General features: G+C 39.2%; 2 protein-coding genes across 3 annotated transcripts; one reads left to right on the top strand and one right to left on the bottom strand.

The window, feature by feature from the left end:
* The first annotated feature begins 10,145 nt into the window (after positions 1–10,145).
* On the top strand, positions 10,146–12,951 carry LOC109399955 (DEAD-box helicase Dbp80). 2 transcript variants are annotated; one of them, XM_019672423.3, is made up of 6 exons: positions 10,146–10,305; positions 10,377–10,483; positions 10,551–10,756; positions 11,054–11,912; positions 12,328–12,604; positions 12,668–12,951. In XM_019672423.3, exons 2-6 carry the CDS (start codon positions 10,382–10,384, stop codon positions 12,805–12,807), a joined length of 1,584 nt encoding a protein of 527 aa, XP_019527968.2. In that variant the 5' UTR covers positions 10,146–10,305; positions 10,377–10,381; the 3' UTR covers positions 12,808–12,951. The 2 variants fall into 2 exon arrangements, with proteins under 2 accessions (XP_019527968.2, XP_029729775.1); XM_029873915.2 differs by having other exon boundaries at positions 10,368–10,483.
* Positions 12,952–21,685: 8,734 nt separating this feature from the next.
* Positions 21,686–22,949, bottom strand: LOC109399968 (GDNF-inducible zinc finger protein 1). The gene is made up of 2 exons (XM_019672445.3): positions 22,796–22,949; positions 21,686–22,714 (listed from the first exon to the last, which is right to left on the bottom strand). Exons 1-2 carry the CDS (start codon positions 22,816–22,818, stop codon positions 21,781–21,783), a joined length of 957 nt encoding a protein of 318 aa, XP_019527990.1. The 5' UTR covers positions 22,819–22,949; the 3' UTR covers positions 21,686–21,780.
* Between the last annotated feature and the right edge of the window lie 215 nt (positions 22,950–23,164).

Below are 23,164 nucleotides of genomic sequence, written 5' to 3'. Positions count from 1 at the left end.
CTGCGCCCATAATTTATCGTTTTGCACTTCATTTCACCATGTCGATTCCGGACAAAAACAGCACAGCAAATGAGAAAAACGATTATTGTTGTTAGTTGTTAATTATCAATCATACGAGGTTTGGGTCTCCAGTTAGCCTAGTGGTTAAGGCTATGGATTGCCAAACCGGAGACGGCGGGTTCGATTCCCGTTCCAGTCGGGAAACTTTTCTCGACTCCCTGGGCATAGTGTGTCATTGTGCTTGCCTCACAATGTACAAATTCATGCAATGGCAGGCAAAGAAAGCCCTTCAATTAATAACTGTGGAAGTGCTCAAAGAACACTAAGTTGAAGCGAGGCAGGCCAAGTCCCAGTGGGGACGTAGTGCCATAAAGAAGAAAGAAGAAGACGAGGTTTAAAAAACCCGTAACTACTAGCAACACGGCTAACTCAACAACAGAGTGCCCTCTTGTAAACGAACGTAACGGGACGCAACGCTGCTTTTGTCAAATTGACCAATCAGAAGTGGTCTTTTCTGACAGGCAAATGGTTTAGTATTTGCACTAGCACCTGACGGGTCCCGTCTCAGGGTTGGATGTTCGCTGGTTGGGGCAAAACCCTATTAAAAAGCACTGTAAAATGCCAAAATCGATGTCAAAACGAGTTTGACGTCCAACTGCCGTCGCATCGCACCATCTATGTACCCAACGTTTGTGCAAGTATGTGAGTGTTTCGGGACGTATTTTTTGTCATTTGCGTGCACCCATGGGTCTAGAGCATTTTGATCAGTTGTCAGTTGCCCCAATGAACGAACACGACTCGCTATTTGGGGCGCAATCGTGACCTCTGTCAAGTCTGAGAGTTGTCAATCATTTTGAGGTTGTGTTCGTTGGTGTATAATTAAGTTTTTAAATTTAGGAAAAATCATCGATTTTTTATTTTTAAACAAAACAGCACCTTTTTTTGAGCCACTATGATTTTTTTTCAGATTTTTAGAACTTAATTTTGATACCTAAATAAATTTCAAAGAGATTTTTTCTTGAAATCACCTTTTGACAGATGGACAACTGTTTGACAGCTCCGCCCAGTACAAAATGCGTCAAGGGGTGATTCAACAAATAGCTCCCATACAAACTTCAAATTGATTTTTAAATAGGTTCCCGGCCATCAAAATCCATGAAAATTTGGATTTCGGCTTAGTTTGGCCATACAGATTCAGAATATGGAATTATCTCAACACCGCTAATGAATCCAATTGGCTTCTTTAGTGGTGTTGAGATAATTCCATATTCTGAATCTGCATGCCAAACTGAGCCGAAATCCAAATTTTCATCAATTTTGGTGCCCGGGAACCTATTTAAAAATCAATTTGAAATTTGTATGGGAGCGATTTGTCGAATCACCCCTCGTCGCATTTTGTACTGAGCGGAGCTGTCAAGCAGTTGCCCAGCTGTCAAAAGGTGATTTCAAAAAGTCTCTTTGAAATTGATTTTAGATACCAAAATAAAGTTCTAAAAATCTGAAAAAAATCATAGCGGCTCAGAAAAAGGTCCCAAGTAACCACTAAGCCGTAAAAATTGGCACCAAGTTGGTTCTATATTCACATGAAGAGCAATGTTAACAGAGCTCATTAGAACTACATCCTATAATAGATCTGCTTAAAAGCCAATTTTGGCGAAATATTCGGCTGATATACGGCCAGCTTCAATCTGCGTACCGAGTCTCTGGTGAAAGAGTTGTCAAAAATGGGTCAAGAAAAAAGAAAAAAAGTTATTTACTTTCTTTATTTTTTTCTCCGAATGTTTTCCATCGAAGTCTACTTTTCTTCGATTTTTACGGCCTGATCCAGATTCGATCTGATGTCCTCGGGGTTGTTAGTCTTAAGTGGATGTCGTCACGTTTCTCATCTGCTCCATCGATGCACCAAGAGATCGGTTTGCTCAGCACCGTATTTAAGGAAAAGAAGGCAACAAGTTGGGACAGCATTGATGTTTCGATCCGAATGTTCCGGATGATCCGATGTTCGGATCTGAAATCGGGCACAATGTGGCCGCATTGGAAATGTATAAAATGGTTTTATGGAGGGTGTAGAGATCTGCAGGAGATGCAGCTATAGGGAAGTTTGGGAGGTTGACGAGGTTCCGTAACAAGAGGAATAAAAATGGGGCCCATCGATTAGTTTTGGTGTTCGTCTGTAGGAAAAACGATTGAAACTCCACAGGTAAACATCCGACGAGACATCCGATGCATTTATATCATAATCGAGGAAGCAGCTATACATTTTCTGTTTCCATTTAATGCTTGAAGTGTCCGACGACAAGCTTCCACCGCCCTATCGATCGTACGAAATTTCCGAGGAGATTTTATTGTTTTGCTTCGGTTCAGTTTTGTTTTGCTTGAAATCAGCTTTGATTGATGTAAACGTCATGCACGCCAAGCCTTTTAACAGCACTGTCAGGCTTCTTATTCGGCTGATAGACACTGGGTTTACAAGCACTATAGCATAGCGTCTTATACTAATATACGGCTCATTTCAGTGCTTACTATTTATAATGCCTGAGAGCATTTGAAAATTTCCTACTGAGCCTATTGACACGAAAAAGCTGCTGTATGACCTTTAGACCGCTTACGCTAGTGCTTAGTGGTTACTTGGGGTGCTCTTTCATTTAGAAAAATAAAATCATTGATTCTTTATTAACTTAAAAACCCACTTGTTATTAAAAAAAACTGGCTTTCTCAGTCTTGTGGATTTACCGGCTACTAGTATTCCACCGGTTACTTATTGTGAGCTTCCTTGGCCACTGGATTCGAAGGTCGACTCGACACTAGTATGGGACAAACATCAAATTCTCGCTCCAGTCGACTTTTTTGATTCCATTTAGGTCCCATATGATCTGTACAAAATTTCAGCGCAATCGGTGAAACTATAATTTAGCGCAAGCGGTTCAAAGTTTGCATAGGATTTACTATGGGAAAAGTTACGCTTTCAGATAAAAAATCCCAGAGGTCGCCCCCTGTCTCCTTAATTCAAATCAATCAACGTTTCTTATAGAAAAATCATTTATGAAACTTTCCTTCGAAGACCGCAAAACGATTGGAAGCTTGTAGAAAAAGTTATTGATTTATTACCGATTAGTGATCAAACGAACGGCTTTTTGTTTTGTTTTATCAGCAGCACTGCTGCTGCCGTTGTTGCATGGGGTGGCGGGAGGCATCACCACCCCCAGAAACAGCAGCGGCCAAGGCAGCAGTTACATGTAACTGGCAAAAGATTTTATTAAAATTTGGCTCCGTTTGTTGTGATCGCATATGTTAAAATAATGATGGTCAGTTTCCCTCAATCAGCGCAAAGAATTCATTTATCTTCCATGCTTTGTCGCAGCGAACTCAATATGCAAATCATTTTTGACCAACTATATATTTTCAAACCATTGTGCGGCGCACAAAATTGTAAAAAGAAGTAAGAAGAAAAAATGTAAACATCGTGGCTGTCAGTGAGCTGTCTCCTCTCTCTCAGATAATGTGAATCATATTAATGATAACAGGAATCATATCCGGAGTTGGAATGATAGCCCGAATGGGTTGTTAAGTATCGTTACCATTCAAAAACGGCTATTTTCACGAACAAAAATTTCATCAAATTGTACACATTATGATCACTTTATCATTTATTTTATGATACACTGAATAATAAAAACGAAAACTGAAATATTTCACAGCTCTACCTTACCGACTTAAAAAATGATACACCCCTGCAGATCCAACTACTGTACAGTTCATGACGTCATCTGTTGTGTTTATTTTGGTAGTGCTGGGAGTTTTTTTTAACCGGTTGGGAATCGAACTGTTGGCTGCTGCTGGGCTGGTGACTCCGTTTTTTAGAAGTGCTTTTCTTGTTGGACCACATCGACAATGTGCTCGCGAGTGTTTAGAAAGCAGTTTTGTAAAAGTTGACCGAAAGTGTATGCAGAAACAACATGAAGCAACGTTCGTCTAAGGACTCAATGCGGGTCACCGCCGGGAACGCCGACAAGGTCGACGCACAAATTCGTTGTTTCATGTAAGGTACGTTTTTCTAATGCTTGGGTAATGACTCGCAAATATTCAGGAATGCATGCTTCATCCTGCGCTAATATGTGTGGCAGCATCATTGCATCACAAAAAGGCTGCAAAATATGAATTGCAGTGGGTCATTGAGTGCAGTTTTCCATGATCACTGCCATGCGCTTAGCGTACACTGATTAGGATGCGGATTCTACAACTCCTCTGCATCTTTCTAACCCAAACTTTTTAGCCAAAGACAGTGAATTTAGGCAAATCGAATCATTCAAAATTGTATAGTTATCATTGGATGTGTCATAATCATTTGTTCTATGATACATGAAAAGTATTGAAAAATCATATTTTCACAGTTCACATCATTTGATCATTGGGCTATTATTACTTGTATGATTATCATTCATTGAATAGAAAGCTTATAATATACACGATACCACGAATTGTAAAAATCTATTCGGGCCTATTTCAAACGTCCTTTTATACGAACCACGTCAATTTAATAACTCCTAGCTGCCACTTTTGCACAAACAACCTCGTTTTTTGAAGCGACCTTCTGCTGTCATCGTTGAAAAAGAAAGAGAGCGAAGATGAAATGTGAGTGAGGCAGCAAAAAAAGCACGTGCCACTCTGTCACTTTTGACACATTCGACTGTGAAACCAGGTGTGAAGGCAAAAACGGACGATTTTTGGGACTGTTCGAAGCTTGGTTCGAAGCACGCACGAACGTTCCGAACCGTCGTGTTCGATTGGGGAATCCACATCGATATGAACCACTTCCCCTGGCCTACAGTTTCGAATCCCGCAGGTCACAGTCGTGTCTTTTGGGAAGACACGGGAGAATCTCGGCCAAATTCCCCATTCGGCCGATGTCCAAATGTTTCCTCGAACCGAAGACGGCTAATAACAAGACAGACATCTACCATCTTGCTCCATATACTTTGGGAGCTACAAGCACACTAGCGCCGCAAACGACTTCAGGGAACAACATCATGAATGAGTGTGTGTGCGATGCTACAATTTCCGTGTACGTATTAGCATGTACACGCACACAATCATGATTTAATGTTCCTGTGAATCGTTGAGGGCGTTTCAACCATGTCGCCTGTGACAGGGTGGGAGCTGTCTGTCTTGTTATTAGCCGTCTTCGCTCGAACACAATAGCCTCCCAAGACAACATGCTTTCACAAACTCCGTTATATGACTCTTGTTTCGATTTTCATTCCTCTTTCTTCCCACTTTCCTTCGTTACTCTCTCTGTCATCTGTTTGTCTGCCAAGTTATCCCTTCGAAACACGTTCATGTTTTGCAGTACACGCTAAGGTCAGTTTACCTAGAAATAGGTAATCGATTTTGCATTCAAAACCCATAATATGGGTAAAATATACTGAGAAAAAACGGTAAAATTTGCTCATATTAGCAATAAAGTCCGTTTACCCAAATATGGGTAACTTGGCATTACCCACCCAAGTAACCACTACCCAAGTAACCACAAGCATTATAACATTGCACGAATTAGACTGAATATCAACCTTTGCAATGCGAAATGCAGTAATTCCACACTTGTCATGCAATAATCCTTTAGATTGGCATTATCAGTGTGATGATGCATTGCATTTTTCTTTACATTCGGGTTTATTAAAAGGTGATATAAGATAATTCAATAATTCAACACTGCAAAAACTGAATAAATGCAATGTACAAACTAGCAAAGTTTGCTCTAACAATACAATTATAAAAGCTTGACTCTAATGGTAAACAAATGAAATCAAGAAGATTGAACAACTTTACGGTCAACTCTAGCGGTCTTCAACATTTCTGGTTCGACTACCGACCAACTGATTCCCCGTTTGAGCCACCGATCGACGACAGCAAAACCTATTTAAAGATGAACTTTTCTCTTTTCTGTAGGCTGCTATCACATGCCAATAACGATGGAAATCACAATTAGCATATGAGCAGTGTGCGAAGGGTGTTTCAATCGAGGTTTTAATTTCCTTATGTTGATTAAATATCTTTTAAAATGCATTATGTATTAATCAGTAATTTATCGGAATGTGATAGTTTACTGTATTCTATTACATATGGCATAGTCGTTTTACCCTCTACTACAATGATTGAGACAGAAGAACAGTTTCCTTTAAGTTGATGAAATATCTGTTGTTATCACTGCAGCAGAAACGGTCCAAGGCGCCAGCGCGTATGGAACTCATCTAGCGGTCTTCAACACTTCTGGTTCGACTCCCGATCCGACGACAAAAAAATAATGGTTAAAACATTCATGTGTGGGGGCATCAGTACCGTCGATAACGAAACGGTGCTATAAATAGATTTTTGTTTTGGTTTTTCGTGTTGCACGTATCAACCCAAGTAACCACTAAAGCCGTAAAAATTGGCACCAAGTTGGTTCTATATCCACATGAAGAGCAATGTTAACAGAGCTCATTAGAACTACATCCTATAATAGATCTGCTTAAAAGCCAATTTTGGCGAAATATTCGGCTGATATACGGCCAGCTTCAATCTGCGTACCGAGTCTCTGGTAAAAGAGTTGTCAAAAATGGGTCAAGAAAAAAAGAAAAAAAAGTTATTTACTTTCATTATTTTTTTCTCCGAATGTTTTCCATCGAAGTCTACTTTTCTTCGATTTTTACGGCCTGATCCAGATTCGATCTGATGTCCTCGGGGTTGTTAGTCTTAAGTGGATGTCGTCACGTTTCTCATCTGCTCCATCGATGCACCAAGAGATCGGTTTGCTCAGCACCGTATTTAAGGAAAAGAAGGCAACAAGTTGGGACAGCATTGATGTTCCGATCCGAATGTTCCGGATGATCCGATGTTCGGATCTGAAATCGGGCACAATGTGGCCGCATTGGAAATGTATAAAATGGTTTTATGGAGGGTGGAGAGATCTGCAGGAGATGCAGCTATAGGGAAGTTTGGGAGGTTGACGAGGTTCCGTAACAAGAGGAATAAAAATGGGGCCCATCGATTAGTTTTGGTGTTCATCTGTAGGAAAAACGATTGAAACTCCACAGGTAAACATCTGACGAGACATCCGATGCATTTATATCATAATCGAGGAAGCAGCTATACATTTTCTGTTTCCATTTAATGCTTGAAGTGTCCGACGACTAGCTTCCACCGCCCTATCGATCGTATACGAAATTTCCGAGGAGATTTTATTGTTTTGCTTCGGTTCAGTTTTGTTTTGCTTGAAATCAGCTTTGATTGATGTAAACGTCATGCACGCCAAGCCTTTTAACCCTCTAATACCCAAATTTTTGATTTTGATCTAAATATCATTTTTCGTCATCTAAAATCGATTTAAACATGTTTTGGAAGATGATACTTTTTAATTCTCGGTTTTGTGAATTTCGGTTTTTGATTTTTCTAATTTTAATTTTTGAACATCCCCACACTTTTATATTTTTCCTGCAAGCCTATTTGGGAGACGGTTTTTTTGAGACGAAATCATTTTGAGATTTTATGATTATTGTTGAAATATTTTTATTTTAAATTTTTTTCATAGGAAATTCTATTTTCCGTGTAATTTGAAGGAAAATAATTTTAGAGTGTATTCGATTCCCTTAAACTGTTTTACTATGATAGTATGATTTGCGAAAAATTTAAAATATGTTAATTGTAGCGATTCAATACAAAATATACAATGTCTTCTGAAGGGTGACTAAAACATCAATTTTTCAATGATTTTTAAAAAATGTAAATATGATTTAAAAGACACCAAAAACCATTTTGAGATATACAGAATAGTACTAAATATCATCCAAAAATATAAAAAATTTGATTGTCCACGAAACAAAAATTATAAAAATGCTCAAACTATACCCTGTCTAAAGGCGGGATTGGGTATTAGAGGGTTAACAGCACTGTCAGGCTTCTTATTCGGCTGATAGACACTGGGTTTACAAGCACTATAGCATAGCGTCATATACTAATATACGGCTCATTTCAGTGCTTACTATTTATAATGCCTGAGAGCATTTGAAAATTTCCTACTGAGCCTATTGACACGAAAAAGCTGCTGTATGACCTTTAGACCGCTTACGCTAGTGCTTACCCAAGTAACCACGAAGCCGTATATAAGTGCATCAATTTTGCTATATATTGATAATTAAAATTATGAATATAATGCTGCATTACTTTATACACCTCATTGAAGCAGTATTAAAGTGGAAAAGGGCCCCACTAAAATCAAATTAGTGCCACATATTGCAGCACGCTGACAGCCATTGCTAAAGTAATATAAATGCATGTGCTGTACATTTGCATTTCACATGCTTCCCAAGTAACCACTAAGCACTAGCGTAAGCGGTCTAAAGGTCATACAGCAGCTTTTTCGTGTCAATAGGCTCAGTAGGAAATTTTCAAATGCTCTCAGGCATTATAAATAGTAAGCACTGAATTGAGCCGTATATTAGTATATGACGCTATGCTATAGTGCTTGTAAACCCAGTGTCTATCAGCCGAATAAGAAGCCTGACAGTGCTGTTAACCCTCTAATACCCAATCCCGCCTTTAGACAGGGTATAGTTTGAGCATTTTTATAATTTTTGTTTCGTGGACAATCAAATTTTTTATATTTTTGGATGATATTTAGTACTATTCTGTATATCTCAAAATGGTTTTTGGTGTCTTTTAAATCATATTTACATTTTTTAAAAATCATTGAAAAATTGATGTTTTAGTCACCCTTCAGAAGACATTGTATATTTTGTATTGAATCGCTACAATTAACATATTTTAAATTTTTCGCAAATCATACTATCATAGTAAAACAGTTTAAGGGAATCGAATACACTCTAAAATTATTTTCCTTCAAATTACACGGAAAATAGAATTTCCTATGAAAAAAATTTAAAATAAAAATATTTCAACAATAATCATAAAATCTCAAAATGATTTCGTCTCAAAAAAACCGTCTCCCAAATAGGCTTGCAGGAAAAATATAAAAGTGTGGGGATGTTCAAAAATTAAAATTAGAAAAATCAAAAACCGAAATTCACAAAACCGAGAATTAAAAAGTATCATCTTCCAAAACATGTTTAAATCGATTTTAGATGACGAAAAATGATATTTAGATCAAAATCAAAAATTTGGGTATTAGAGGGTTAAAAGGCTTGGCGTGCATGACGTTTACATCAATCAAAGCTGATTTCAAGCAAAACAAAACTGAACCGAAGCAAAACAATAAAATCTCCTCGGAAATTTCGTATACGATCGATAGGGCGGTGGAAGCTAGTCGTCGGACACTTCAAGCATTAAATGGAAACAGAAAATGTATAGCTGCTTCCTCGATTATGATATAAATGCATCGGATGTCTCGTCAGATGTTTACCTGTGGAGTTTCAATCGTTTTTCCTACAGATGAACACCAAAACTAATCGATGGGCCCCATTTTTATTCCTCTTGTTACGGAACCTCGTCAACCTCCCAAACTTCCCTATAGCTGCATCTCCTGCAGATCTCTCCACCCTCCATAAAACCATTTTATACATTTCCAATGCGGCCACATTGTGCCCGATTTCAGATCCGAACATCGGATCATCCGGAACATTCGGATCGGAACATCAATGCTGTCCCAACTTGTTGCCTTCTTTTCCTTAAATACGGTGCTGAGCAAACCGATCTCTTGGTGCATCGATGGAGCAGATGAGAAACGTGACGACATCCACTTAAGACTAACAACCCCGAGGACATCAGATCGAATCTGGATCAGGCCGTAAAAATCGAAGAAAAGTAGACTTCGATGGAAAACATTCGGAGAAAAAAATAATGAAAGTAAATAACTTTTTTTTCTTTTTTCTTGACCCATTTTTGACAACTCTATCACCAGAGACTCGGTACGCAGATTGAAGCTGGCCGTATATCAGCCGAATATTTCGCCAAAATTGGCTTTTAAGCAGATCTAAGGATGTAGTTCTAATGAGCTCTGTTAACATTGCTCTTCATGTGGATATAGAACCAACTTGGTGCCGGCTTAGTGGTTACTTGGGGTTTGAGGGTAACTTTTTGTATAAGAAGTCGTGAGGTTAGGTTTTAAGTGCAAGCCTCAACGAACCATGGAAAATAAAAAGGCCTATTGATTGACGACAGCTGAAGCGGCTGAGAGAAGCTGTCTTCGTAGCGAAAAGACAAAAGCGTTTCGAGGCGGTCGTCCCGGATTACACTTCATTGGGTTCCGTAAAGAAAACATCGTAAAAATTCCTCCGGAGAAGATTTTAGATAGACAAATAAAGTGATACCTAGGTATTTTTTGTTCCGAAAAAGTGTGCGCTTGATTCGCGGCGTCTGATTGCGTTTTGTTTCTGATTGTTTAGTGAGGATGGCGGACACAACTGCGTCGAGTGCATCGGGGGATGCTGCTGCTCTTGCTCTCGGATCGGACTGGATCAAAAAAGCCGAAGACCAGGAGATTTCGACACTGGTAAGTGTTTGGTGGACAGTGGGAATGCTCGAGAGAAATGGAACTGCAATTGTTTTGTATGCTGCAGGTTAACGAACTGAGTATTGACAAAGAGAAAAAAGAAGTCGAAAGTCCAGTGAAAAAAGAACCGACGACTGAAGGGAAGGTGTCCAACTCTAGTACCGCTGTACCAGCTACGGCGGCACTTTCGGAACCGGTGGCAGTCAAAGAGGAACCAGCTGCCAGTGAAAACGGAGAAACCGTCAGTTCCGCAGAAGATGCCGAGGCATTTAAGTAAGTTTGCATTCAAAAAGATCTAAAATTCTCAATAGTTGTTACGCCCTTTTCCAATTAGTCTAGAATTGGTGCCTATTCTAAATACGCGTATCTCTGTTAAATAATGAGCATTAGAGTGCAGAATTTAAAGATACAACACTGATCTAATACCGAATCCAGTAATTCGAGTAGGGTATTCTGCTTGAAGGGTTCGAAAAGTCGGTACAAGATCTCAAAAAGAAGTCATGGGCGGTATAGGGTTAATGCTGAAAAAAATGTATGTGACCTATCACACATATTTTCCTTATCTTTCAGTCCAGCGGATGCCAGCTTGCTGATGAAAATTATTCGCAAAGGTTTGGTTGAATCTAAGCTGGATTTAGAGGTGCAGCGAAAGGATCCCTCGTCGCCGCTGTTTTCGGTCAAAACATTCGAAGCTTTGCACTTGAAGCCAGAACTGTTGCAGGGAGTGTACGCCATGGGATTCAATGCACCGTCCAAGATTCAAGAAACGGCGCTGCCAACGTTATTGGCCGATCCTCCACAGAACATGATTGCCCAGAGTCAATCCGGTACGGGTAAAACGGCTGCCTTTGTCTTGGCCATGTTGAGTCGTGTCGATCCAAGAAAGAACTACCCCCAGGTGATTTGCCTGTCGCCAACGTACGAGCTGGCTATCCAGACCGGTGAAGTGGCCGCCAAAATGGCCAAGTTCTGTCCCGAGATCAAACTGCGCTATGCCGTCCGGGGAGAAGAAATTGCCAAGGGAGCCAAGTTGACCGACCACATCATCATCGGCACACCCGGAAAGCTGTTGGATTGGGGCATCAAGTTCCGGGCGTTTGACTTGAAGAAGATTACTGTGTTCGTGCTGGACGAGGCAGACGTGATGATTGCCACCCAGGGTCACCAGGACCAGTGCATCCGGATACACAAGCAACTGTCGTCGCAATGCCAGATGATGTTCTTCTCCGCTACGTACGAACGGGAAGTCATGGAATTCGCCGAGTATATCGTTCCTAATCCGATTGTGATCCGGTTGGCTCGGGAGCAGGAATCCTTGGACAACATTAAGCAGTACTACGTTAAGTGCCGAAACCAGGACGAAAAATACCAGGCCATTTCGAACATCTACGGAGTGATCACGGTTGGACAAGCGATCATTTTCTGTCATGTAAGTGTACCTAGATCTCTATAGGAGAACGGTGAGCCCACCGGGGTATTCGTGTATCCATTTTGGCATAGAGTGGCGCCCGGGCATCATAGATCTGTTGCGAAGCTCTCATTACAGAGAAACGGACGTCACACTATTCGCTCACCATTGATTAGAACTTTAACGGTTGATTTAATTCAAATATGTATTTGATAGAGATGGTTGAATCGCCACGCTCAAATCATTTTTGCTCCTGTTTAAAGTTTTGCTCACATCGCCTCCTATTGATTGATTGGTCAATCATAGCGTGATTTTTAGTTAGCAGAAAGTTAAACTGGTGCAACGTCTGTTTATCTACGTTATAATGTTTTGAGTGGCTCGCGATTTATGTTCTTATGGCCAACTGTGGTTACCTGTACTATCTTTTCCTCTACAGACTCGCAAAACAGCTGGCTGGCTATCCGGCAAGATGTCCCAAGATGGCCATTCCGTAGCGGTTCTTTCCGGCGAGCTGACGGTCGAACAGCGGCTTGCCGTGCTGGATCGTTTCCGTGCCGGCCTGGAAAAGGTCCTCATCACGACAAATGTACTTTCGAGAGGCATCGACGTCGAACAGGTTACCATCGTCGTGAATTTTGATCTGCCCATGGATCAGAATGGTCGTGCCGATTGCGAAACGTATCTGCATCGGATCGGGCGTACCGGTCGCTTCGGTGAGTACCCCGTTTATGGTTATTATGCAACGTAAATACTAATGAAATGCCATTGGGGGACAGGTAAAAATGGCATCGCTATCAACTTGGTGGACAGCGACCGAAGCATGGCAATTTGTCGCTCTATCGAGGCACACTTTCAGAAAAAGATTCACCTGTTGGATGCTGAGAATTCGGACGAGATTGAAAAAATTGGCTCCTAATTCCTCGGACTATTCTTATCCAGTTATCGGACTATGATGCGCCTACGAATTTGATTCAGCACTTTTTTTTTTTGATTACACGACAAAGAACAGGCGTGCAGTTTATTATTTTTCTATTAAAACTATATAGGCATCAAATTGACATTTTTGCAGCATTTTATGATTTTTTTTGCCAATTTGAATGCAAGAGCCTCCCTGAAGCAAACGAAAATATCCCATACGGTGCGAAAACGGTTCAAAACTGTTGCTCGTGCGTTGCGTATTGCTATTTGTTGTGTTGAGTGAAAGTGAAGGAACTCCTCCTTGGAAGTGTTGCTAAAGGAACAAGAGAAAGTTAGGGTGACAAGCGTAAATAAAACAAATGCTTCTGTAGAAAGAATAATATAACGGTCTTAAGAAGCGGAAAACAACATTGCTTGCTATGTATCCGAAAGCCGAAAACTTCCATCCAAACTGCTGTAAGCATACAAATGATTTCTAATTATCATTAAAAAGCCTCTACGTAGAGATGAGCGGATGTTACACATGTCGATTCGGCAACGCTGTTTGTTTTGTTTGCAACAGGCGCCAACTTTTGTCACAAAGCTAGATGGCTAGAAGTTCAAATTTTGTGCGTGATTTTGTTGCGTTTCAAGTTGTTTTGTTTACGTTAGCTAATTACGTTGGGTGTAACTTTTTCCAAAATTTTGCGCTGATTGGCGTAAGGGGAATATGGCAGTCCAGAATAATCGACATCGAAAAAAAAATAACGAGATTCAGGCGATAAGTACCGTAAAACGGGTTATCTTTGATAATGCAGGTAACTTTGATAGTGCGTCAGGCATTGTATATATAGTTTACTATAGTTTATCTTATAACTATGATTCTTTCAACCAGTTAAGAAAAAGGCAAACGTAGATCAATTCTATACATATGAAAGTTCATCTTAGACGTATTTTTATTAAAACCTAGTTTATGTATGTACAACAGTGGTCAACAAACTGCGGCCCGCGGGCCGCATGCGGCCCTCGACCAGGTTTTGTGCGGCCCGCGAACTGATTTTGAAATGTATTAGAAAGTGGTCCACTCGTAGATTCCTGTAACTCTTTTTGAATTTTGATCGGAAGATATTCAAAACTGTTGAAGAACGACGTGTTTAGCTTTAATAATAAGTTAAGGATAAATTTCACAGGTTCACTGCCATGTATTTTGGACTTGTGGCAGAACTCGTCATTCGTAATTTGTTTAATTTCACAAAAATAAAATTAAAAAAAATATTTTTTTTTATCGACGAAAAAATTTTATGTATTCGATATACTGTATATTCAGCACTTCTAGCAACAGAACTTTTGCCCACACTTCTTAAGAGAAAGTGTTGCCCAAGCTTTCGGAATTTCACTAAAAACTTCAGGGATTGGGCAGGGATTCATTCCCCTAGCAATGCTTTCGAGCATTCCTCTTAAAATATCTATTCTAAGTTGGCTACAAATACTTGCACACATTGCCGGTTTTTCTTTATTTGCTTCCAAGTAATTATGCAAGAAAAACTTTTAAAAAATCATTGATGATTTCCACAACAGTATCTCCAGGCAGTTTTTCAGAATTTCTTCAGAGATTCCTGAAATCCCAACAAATCATTCTAAAATTTCTCAAAATTCACGAGAAGTCCTAAAAAGCATCACAGTTCCAATATTTTGTTTTTAAATAAAGGGTTCGATTTTCAGGAAATCTCTAAGCTGCAGTAAGATACTTCATTCGTAAATTTGTCAAAACTGGATCCAGGGGTTTTACAAGAAATTTGCTCGTGCTCGTGTCAAGAACTTCCAGAATTCTGCACTTATATTATAATGCAGATTATAAGTACGCTGTCAGTTTATCTCTTAGGTGATCGACTGTATGTTGGATGTCTTCAGTTATGTTGCTGGCTTTTCAGTCTTCTGGGAGAATCAAAACAACTATATGTTTTCTTGATCCGACGTTTCGGTCCTTATTGGACCTTTTTCAAGGATTCGGATCAAGAAAACATATAGTTGTTTTGATTCTCCCAGAAGACTGAAAAGCCAGCAACATAACTGAAGACATGTCAGTTTATCCACAATATTCCTAAAGAGGTCCATATTGTTCTAGACAGCGTCGCTATTGCTTCAATTTCGTATGACTTTTAAGTAACTAGTCTGAAGTAACATTATTAATACCAAGAACTTCAAAACCCAAATATTACGCTAAATTGCTTGAAGGCCTTTTTTTAATTCCCTACGATTATCAGAAAGAATTTCAGGATTTTTCCAAGTGAAATTTAATTTCCCGATAACTCTTGATTGTTTAGATCTTTTCTTTTGTTCAATAGAAAAAAAAAACAAACAAATTTAGTGTTGAATTTCAAAAATTTTTGATAATAAACTTTTGAATGACTTGCGGCCCGCAGTCTCTTTTCAAAATTAAATTTTGGCCCCCAAAGACAGTTAGGCTGAGGATCACTGATGTACAACCTCATTTGTCAACCTCTTCAAACAAACAGCTACACGACTTCGTTTCAACTATTTTTTCAATGCATTGACTCTTATTCTCGATAGATTCATCATAGTAGATTCCAAATCTGGCCTTGAATTGAATCTCTTAACGAAGTGTGTTTTTACGAAATGAAAGCAATTTTAAAAGTATGCAATGCCCTTGTAATTTCATGTAGATAAATCTGTGTTGTTCAAAATTTGTTTATAAAACATTCAAAAACTACTCAAAAAAAGTAAACTCACCATGAATAGCATGTAATCATATGTTGATGTACCGTTAAACATATATTTTTTTACAAAGATAATGATTTTTGATAGCTATGATCACTGCGTTTTTCACTCAGTACTTCGCAAATTTATTTTTATACGTAGAATTTAGTAAAAAATCAATGTAAATATAACCAATCTATCTTATATATTCCACAAGGCTCCCCTCATCATATTCATTCTCCTAATATTTCTGTTCCAACTAATGGGTATGGACGGTAAGGTGTCGTATCCCTCGCTCGGCAGTTCGAGGATCGACCGACATAGAGGAAAACGTCAGATGATATACGGTGTCAACCGAGATGATATAGCTATAAGGCAAAACGTGAAAACCATATGCAATTTGATGTGCTTTATGTGCGGGGAATTATTATTGAATTATAAAGAGAATTTGGGTGATTTTGTGCATATTATACGAATTATTGATAGCAATTGTGCAAAATAGTTGGTGAGTGGGAAGATTAGGTGTATTTCTGGTGAACTCGGACCTAATTGCATAATGTTTATACTGTAGGTTAGATTCGGGGACAGATAGTTGATGAGATACCTTTATTGCGTTTCCATACGTTTACCCATATACGTCGTAAGTCTGCAAAATTCATTATTAAACTAGCTAAACCTAACATTAAAACTATCTACAGTAGGGTCTGCGATAAGACATCGGCCTGAATGTCGTGCGTGAACTTATCTGGAAGGGGAAAATTAATGTAAGACCTCCCTAATAAACCAACACAATAAACGAACCGTAATGTAGACGGTTCAACAATACCGCATACTGTTCGAACTGTATCCCGAATGGGTGGTTAAGCAAATCTTATGGCTATCGTTTATGCGGGCTGATTATACTTAACCTTAAAAAGAATGAACTCTAAAATACATTATCCCTTAACAGCTTTGAGCGAAATCTCAAAAATCGCTTCAGAGAAGTTTTCTTATCACTCCTAGTCCGAACATTTCAATCTGTGATTATTTTTCAAGATTTGATGTGTTTTTCAGGGCACTATCAAAGTTCCTAAATGAAAATCTAATTCTCACTTTTATGAAAAACTAAAAGTAACCTAAATTATTTAAGATTATCGAATCTTTCAATTGCAATTGATAACTGATACCCCAGTACTTATTTTAAAAATATGAAACTAGGGGGAATGCTGTTACATGGAAAAATATTAAGAAAATTCTCTGAAAAACTATCAAAAGTACCCCGTTTTACGGTATTTTTATACATAGTATAAAAAATCTATATCGACATGACCTTGACCCTCCCTAGAGCTCTCACCTAATTACGCTTATGGTTGCGTTAGTCATATCGGCAGAAGTGGAACTAGCAGCTTCAATGCAAGTTTTTTTGGAGAAGAGCAGCGGCAAAAGTTTCTTCGTGAGCATGAGCTCTAGAAAGCAAAATATATTAAGCCCAGTGAAGAGAATTGTCAGACAAAAGAGGCACTAAACAAGCAACAAAGAAGGTGCGACGATTACTCTTTATCACTACTGGTAACAGATAATGACATGATCTCGAAATTTTTTGTTGCAGACAAAACGGAAGCTGAATTTGTTGCGTACTTTTCAACTCGTGAATAATCAATTATTGCTAACCCAAAGTCAAAACTGTTTGATGATAGGGCTTCCCCAGAGTTGCAGTGTTTATCGACTCGAAGTTACCGTTCGAAAATCGCAATGCAAGGCTTAAAAATCTCTAAACTCGTGGTGTACGATGTTAATCCCATTATTTTAAAGTTGGGACAAACTTATGTCGCATGGGTTTGTTTGTCGCAACAAATACAGGTTGCGACATTGTCATTATTGTTGCACGATGGTTGAATTTTGATTCACTGATTAAGCCTGTTCGTGCATTAGGGTTATTATGACCCAGACAAGCACGCTAAACGTACACTACGTCAGCGGGGTGAGAATCAGCTAATGCACGAAGATGATCAAATATTCTCTTCTTACGAATTTTGAATATGCCGGTTACCATTCAAACAACGCTTTCCTACAAACGATAAACATGTCATGTTCATTTGGCTCGCACTTTGACTGACAGTTCTCTCTGCACGTGGCTTAAAAACACGTTCAAAGCTCCGAACCCGATACTCCCTGAAAAACTAAGGGGGTGCGTTTTGCCTCGACAGTGCATATTACCCCAGATGCCCCTACCATATCGTCTAACTTGGCCACTTTCACGCAGAAAAAAGCATGGTGAAATCAAAAATATTTCAGGTAAACTCAAAATTGTCAGTTTGTTCTGGCAACAAAAATAAAACTGTTTGGGGCAAACCGAACGTCACATTTGAAGCAAATTCAATCCATTTTTGAAACAAACATGCATCTTCTTACAGGTTATGTTAAAATCAAATGTAAAATGACTTTGTAAATTTAATTGGAAAACAAATATTTCCGTAGGGCCGACCTGCCACAAAAAAAACAAAAAAAAAATACATTTGCTTTTAACATAACCTGTCAGAAGATGCATGTTTGTTTCAAAAATGGATTGAATTTGCTTCAAATGTGACGTTCGATTTGCTCCAAACAGTTTTATTTTTGTTGCCAGAACAAATCGACAATTTATTTGAGTTTACCTGAAATATTTTTGATTTTACCATGCTTTTTTCTGCGTGTCCTGGGTGACCTATCTTGACCCCGGGACCCATGTATTGCTTTTCCTTTTGTTAAGATAATCTAAATTGGGTTCTTTAGGAATATCAGGATTATTTCATAATCGGATTCTCCGCCCAAAATTTAGTCGAAACCCAAAATTTCATAATTTTTTGAGTTCGAGAACTATTTTTAAAATTCATTTAAAGTTTGTATGGGGAAATTTTTTTGTTCGGGTCGAACTGTCACTTTATCGATTGAACTGTCATTCTATCCATGAAAATTAAAACTGTTTTGTTAATTTAACCATCAAAACAAAGATATTGGATTCCAATAAAATCACGTCATACTCAGAAAAATGAGCTCTTTCGATTAGGCTATAGAAAATAGCAATAGGGGTACTCACTAAACAGATTAAATTCCTGCGTAAGCCATGATTTTCTGCTTATTTGAAATGTTTCATGATTTTGCGAATGAAATATTGTCGGGCCGCCACCAAACCGGACTTCGCACAATCAAGTCGCGACGCGACCCAACTCGCGACGTTTTATAATCATGTCATAAGTAGTGCGCATCCTTCCCGTTGTTGTGAGCAACACAGCGCACTAGATGCGAAACAGTTGCGACACTTGTGGACCAAGAAAATGACAATTTTTGATTGAATGTCGGTCTTGATTCCAACCGGATAGACAATAATCAGAGATTGCCTTGGTGATCGCGACGTTTAATCAGTTTAATCAGTTTACGCTGTTAAGTGAATCCCCCTAATATTTTATTCACTAAACAACCCAATTAGTTAAAGTTGAATTGTTCCCCATTCAGTAGGGTAATTCATGTATTTTGGATAGGCTGAGGACAACGTTGGAAAAATCGTCCCCTAGCTTCCTTAGAAAGCAATTGATTATTTTTCAAAGTTACTAATACGCTTATAATATGATTGTACTTTGCGTTCCTGGTGACAAAAACCTTAACGAAAGCATTTTAAGCCGAGAAAATCAAAATTCCCAATCGCCTGTAAGAATTGCATTTTGGACACCGAATATATGTTTTGGCCACCCTCAGGTATATATAGGTAATTTGGACAGGGCAATTATCTCAATGTTTAGCCATGAAATACTGCTAAATCAATTCTTGCAAATAATCAAATTTCTTCGCTTAACAGGCATCTATTTTGATAACTAATACAGTTTTGGTTAAAATCGAGAAAATACGCCTCCAATCCAAGCATGCAATCGCATAGCATCCCCATGTAGTTCGTCAGATGACCAAAATATCTCTCTCTCTCTCTCTCTCTCTCTCTCTCTCTCTCTCTCTCTCTCTTCTTGGCGTAACGTCCTCATTGGGACAAAGCCTGCTTCTCAGCTTAGTGTTCTATGAGCACTTCCACAGTTATTAACAACTGAGAGCTTCCTCTGCCAATGACCATTTTGCATGCGTATATCGTGTGGCAGGCACGAAGATACGCTATGCCCAAGGAAGTCAAGGAAATTTCCTTTACGAAAAGATCCTGAACCCTCAGCATGGTCATGCTGAATACCCGTACGTTTACCGCCTCGGCTATATGGGCCCTATGACCAAAATATATTTACAGTAGAAAACATGCTTGTGAGTCTTCACAAGTGCGAAAACGTAAATAAAACTGCGCGATTGCATCAAATCAAATTGATGTCTTCGGCGCACTAATTCTTCGATGTATGCAGAATAAGTGCTCTGAAGACACCGAGTCGATTGGATGCTATCGCGCACTTCTATTTGCGTTTTCGCACTCTTGAAAACTAGTACGATAGTCCAGTGGTGAACTAAATGCGCTATATTTTGGACACCTCCTATTTTAAGCGTTCTAGATGAATGTTAAGAGATTGGATGCCTAATGCTTCTTTATTAAACATTTTTCATGGCAATAAGGCATTTAAATTTCTTACAATTATTATTTCAACGATTTTGGGGTGAATATTGTATGTGACTGTAAAGTAGGCCTGTCCACCTTTTCAAAAATGTTCTCTGATTCTCAAGTCCACCCCCATATTTTGATTGGCATCCTAAAAGAAGTAACTGGTCAAAATTTCAGCCAAATCCATTGAAATTAAGAGGTGCATCAAATCAATTTTGTGTTTTCCGACTATTTTTGAACTTCAAAAAATCATAACTACACTAAAACATGTCAAAACTTAATTCTTTCGGCAGAAATTGAAAGCTACTTGTTTGCTACAACTTCTCCAAACAACATGTGCCAATAAAATTGAAGGAAACATGTGTAATTATCACATTTGTGATCAGAAAAACATTAAAAAGTTTGTTTTTGCGGAGGCGAATGACTCAAGTTAAAACCTCTTTAATAAATAATAATAATAATAAACTCTAATATACGTAATAAGTTTGATATTTTAAAACGGCATCATATTCTCTCATGTTTTTGGATTATTTGCTTCTTTGACACCAATGCTGTAGGAGTTGAGCAAAAAATATTAAAATTCGGGAAAGCCAAATCTGGCCTAAAAACTAGCTTTTTGGAGGCAATCACGCTGTGGCACGAAATTGTACTGAACGTAGTAGCTTTTCTTCCTTGTAGTTTGCCTTGGTTACCCCATACCACGGGTGATAACAAACAAGCGTGATGACAGGTGTTGGCTATCATATCAGTGCTGACGCGATGCCACTTTTTGCGCGCCAAAGCGTGATTGCACCCGAAAAGCTAGTTTTTAGGCCATATTTGGCTTTCACGAATTTTAGTAATTTTTGCTCAACTCCTACAGTGTCAAAGAAGCAAATAACCAAAAAACATGAGAGAATATGATGCCGTTTTGAAAAAGCCAACTTATTACGTATATTAGGGTGTACCAGAACGAAATCTATCAAAAAATCAACTTTTTTGACTCAAAAATAGTCGAAAAACACAAAATTGATTTGATGCACCTCTTAATTTCAATGGATTTGGCTGAAATTTTGACCAGTTACTTCTTTTAGGATGCCAATCAAAATATGGGGGTGGACTTGAGAATCAGAGAACATTTTTGAAAAGCTGGACAGGCCTACGTGAAGTGAATGTCGTCTTGCATACATTTGATTTGCATTTGAGGGGTTTTAGTAAAACAATTTACATTTTAAATAATTTTGAAGTAAATTCTTAATTGTCCGACGTATTTTCAACGTAAATCATCAAAATAGAGTCTGTTTGATTCAATAATCCATATTGAGAAGTATCTACTTTAATTAGCTTTCCGGAACTAGACATACATTGCCGTGCATGTCCAAATTATATTTTTTACCCTACCGTGTACGCGCCAAACTTTGCGCAGTGCTAAAAATACCTAGCGCATTTTGGTTAGCTCCACCCCTTGAAAGAAAATATTTTCTACATTGCTATTTTTTTTACATGTGCCCATTATGAAATTTTTTTGAAAAGAAAAAGTGGTAACCTTCGTTTACGGTATGATAAAATTTTAATCGGACGTTGTATGTAACTTCAATGAGTTCTTTATGAACCTATGTAAAAAGCGGACTGTTATCTCATATCTAAATAAAACACACAATTATATAAAAATGTTTGCTTTTTATTTTGTGGTAAAATTTTCTGCCAAAATACATTTGTACAATACTGTTAGCCTGGATGATTTCCTATAGTCTTTTAGTGGTCCGCCTGCTTGTGATAGTACAGGCTCTCCTCCGTGGGGAATGGCCTGCGACAGATTTCGCACTCGACCATCGTACAACCGTGGCGCGCATTGTAGTGGTATTTCAGCCCGGTTCGATTTTTAAAATTCTTCTTACAAGCCTCGCACCGATAGACCACGGATTCAAGACTGTCATGGGCATAGTACAGGTGCATCGACAGACTGATGGCTGTGGCGAACACCTTCGCGCTGGGACATTGAGTGCACATAAACTTCGACGGCCGCCCCGAGCAGCTCTCCTTGTGAGAATGCAACTTCTGTTCATTGTTGTAAGACATTCCGCAGTTATCGCATCCGTGACACAACCTATGCTCCCGAACCACATGCTGCGCCAACATCCGGGAACTGTACAACTGCTTGCCACATTCCGGACAGTCGAACTTCTTCAGTGATATGTTAACATCCGCAGCAGCCGCCCCCTGCGTCGTTGGCGTTTCTACCTGTTCCGTCATTTGGCCACCGTAGTTCGGACCGGCAGTAATAACCGATTCCTCATATCCCACTTCCTGAATCGAATACGATTCCTGTTGGACCATCGCCGTCGGACCGACCTGCCCGTGGCCGATGATGGGTTTTTGATCTACTGCGGAATCCAAATCCACCATCCCGGAAGGTTGCTGGTGACTGGCGGCCGACGATCGTTGACTGCGCAGATAGAAATCACATTGCTGGCAATTGTACCGAAACTGGCGGATTGCCTCCAACGACATCGAGCACGAGTGGCAAATGGCCAGCGGAAAGTCCTCCGTTATCGTTAACCATATCGAGAGGCACTCGCTGATGATGCTCAAAAGTGACTCGTTTGCTTCCTCTGGGGATTGAACGATCACCTCGATGGAATCGGTCTTAAGGCACAGGCGACAGAACGAGCCACTCTCGGCGGTTACGCTGGAGGGAAAAAAGACACAGGAGGGACGATAATCTTCAGTGCGGTTTATAGAAGATGGGAAACAAAGCAAACAATCTTACCGGGAACCTTTGGAAGCGTCCATTTTTCGGGCAAAAACACTAGTAACAGACAGAAGCAGCTTGATGTATTTTGTTTTCTGTTTACCTGCGATGGCGGATCTGTCAGCGCCAGTGTTGCCACATTTTTATCTGTACCGAAGGCTCAAAAATCTTATTTATCTGTACCAGACATTCGAAAAATCTGTACCCAAAATCTGTACCAAATTTGTACCACACAGTGTACGCAGAATATTCCACCGCAAGCGAAAAATAGGCAACAAAGAAGGCACGGCAACAACGCTTTGTTTTTTCGTTAGCAGATAATGACAAAATCGCTCCCGAGTTTGTTCATAACAAAAACGGTAGGAATATTAGTCTCGTTCTATTCAC

Source organism: Aedes albopictus, chromosome 1 (assembly GCF_035046485.1).
Source record: "Aedes albopictus strain Foshan chromosome 1, AalbF5, whole genome shotgun sequence".
NCBI lineage: Eukaryota > Metazoa > Arthropoda > Insecta > Diptera > Culicidae > Aedes > Aedes albopictus.
Note: the sequence above shows the minus strand (reverse complement) of the source record. Positions and strands in the feature narration are given on the sequence as shown.

Excerpts from the sequence above, each read along its gene's own strand:
- LOC109399955 (XM_019672423.3), top strand. The coding sequence starts at position 10,382 with ATGGCGGACACAACTGCGTCGAGTGCATCGGGGGATGCTGCTGCTCTT. Across the intron at positions 10,484-10,550 it reads ACCAGGAGATTTCGACACTG|GTTAACGAACTGAGTATTGA; the intron begins GTAAGTGTTTGG and ends TGTATGCTGCAG. Across the intron at positions 12,605-12,667 it reads CGGGCGTACCGGTCGCTTCG|GTAAAAATGGCATCGCTATC; the intron begins GTGAGTACCCCG and ends ATTGGGGGACAG.
- LOC109399968 (XM_019672445.3), bottom strand. The coding sequence starts at position 22,818 with ATGGACGCTTCCAAAGGTTCCCG. Across the intron at positions 22,715-22,795 it reads GACGCTTCCAAAGGTTCCCG|CGTAACCGCCGAGAGTGGCT; the intron begins GTAAGATTGTTT and ends TTTTCCCTCCAG.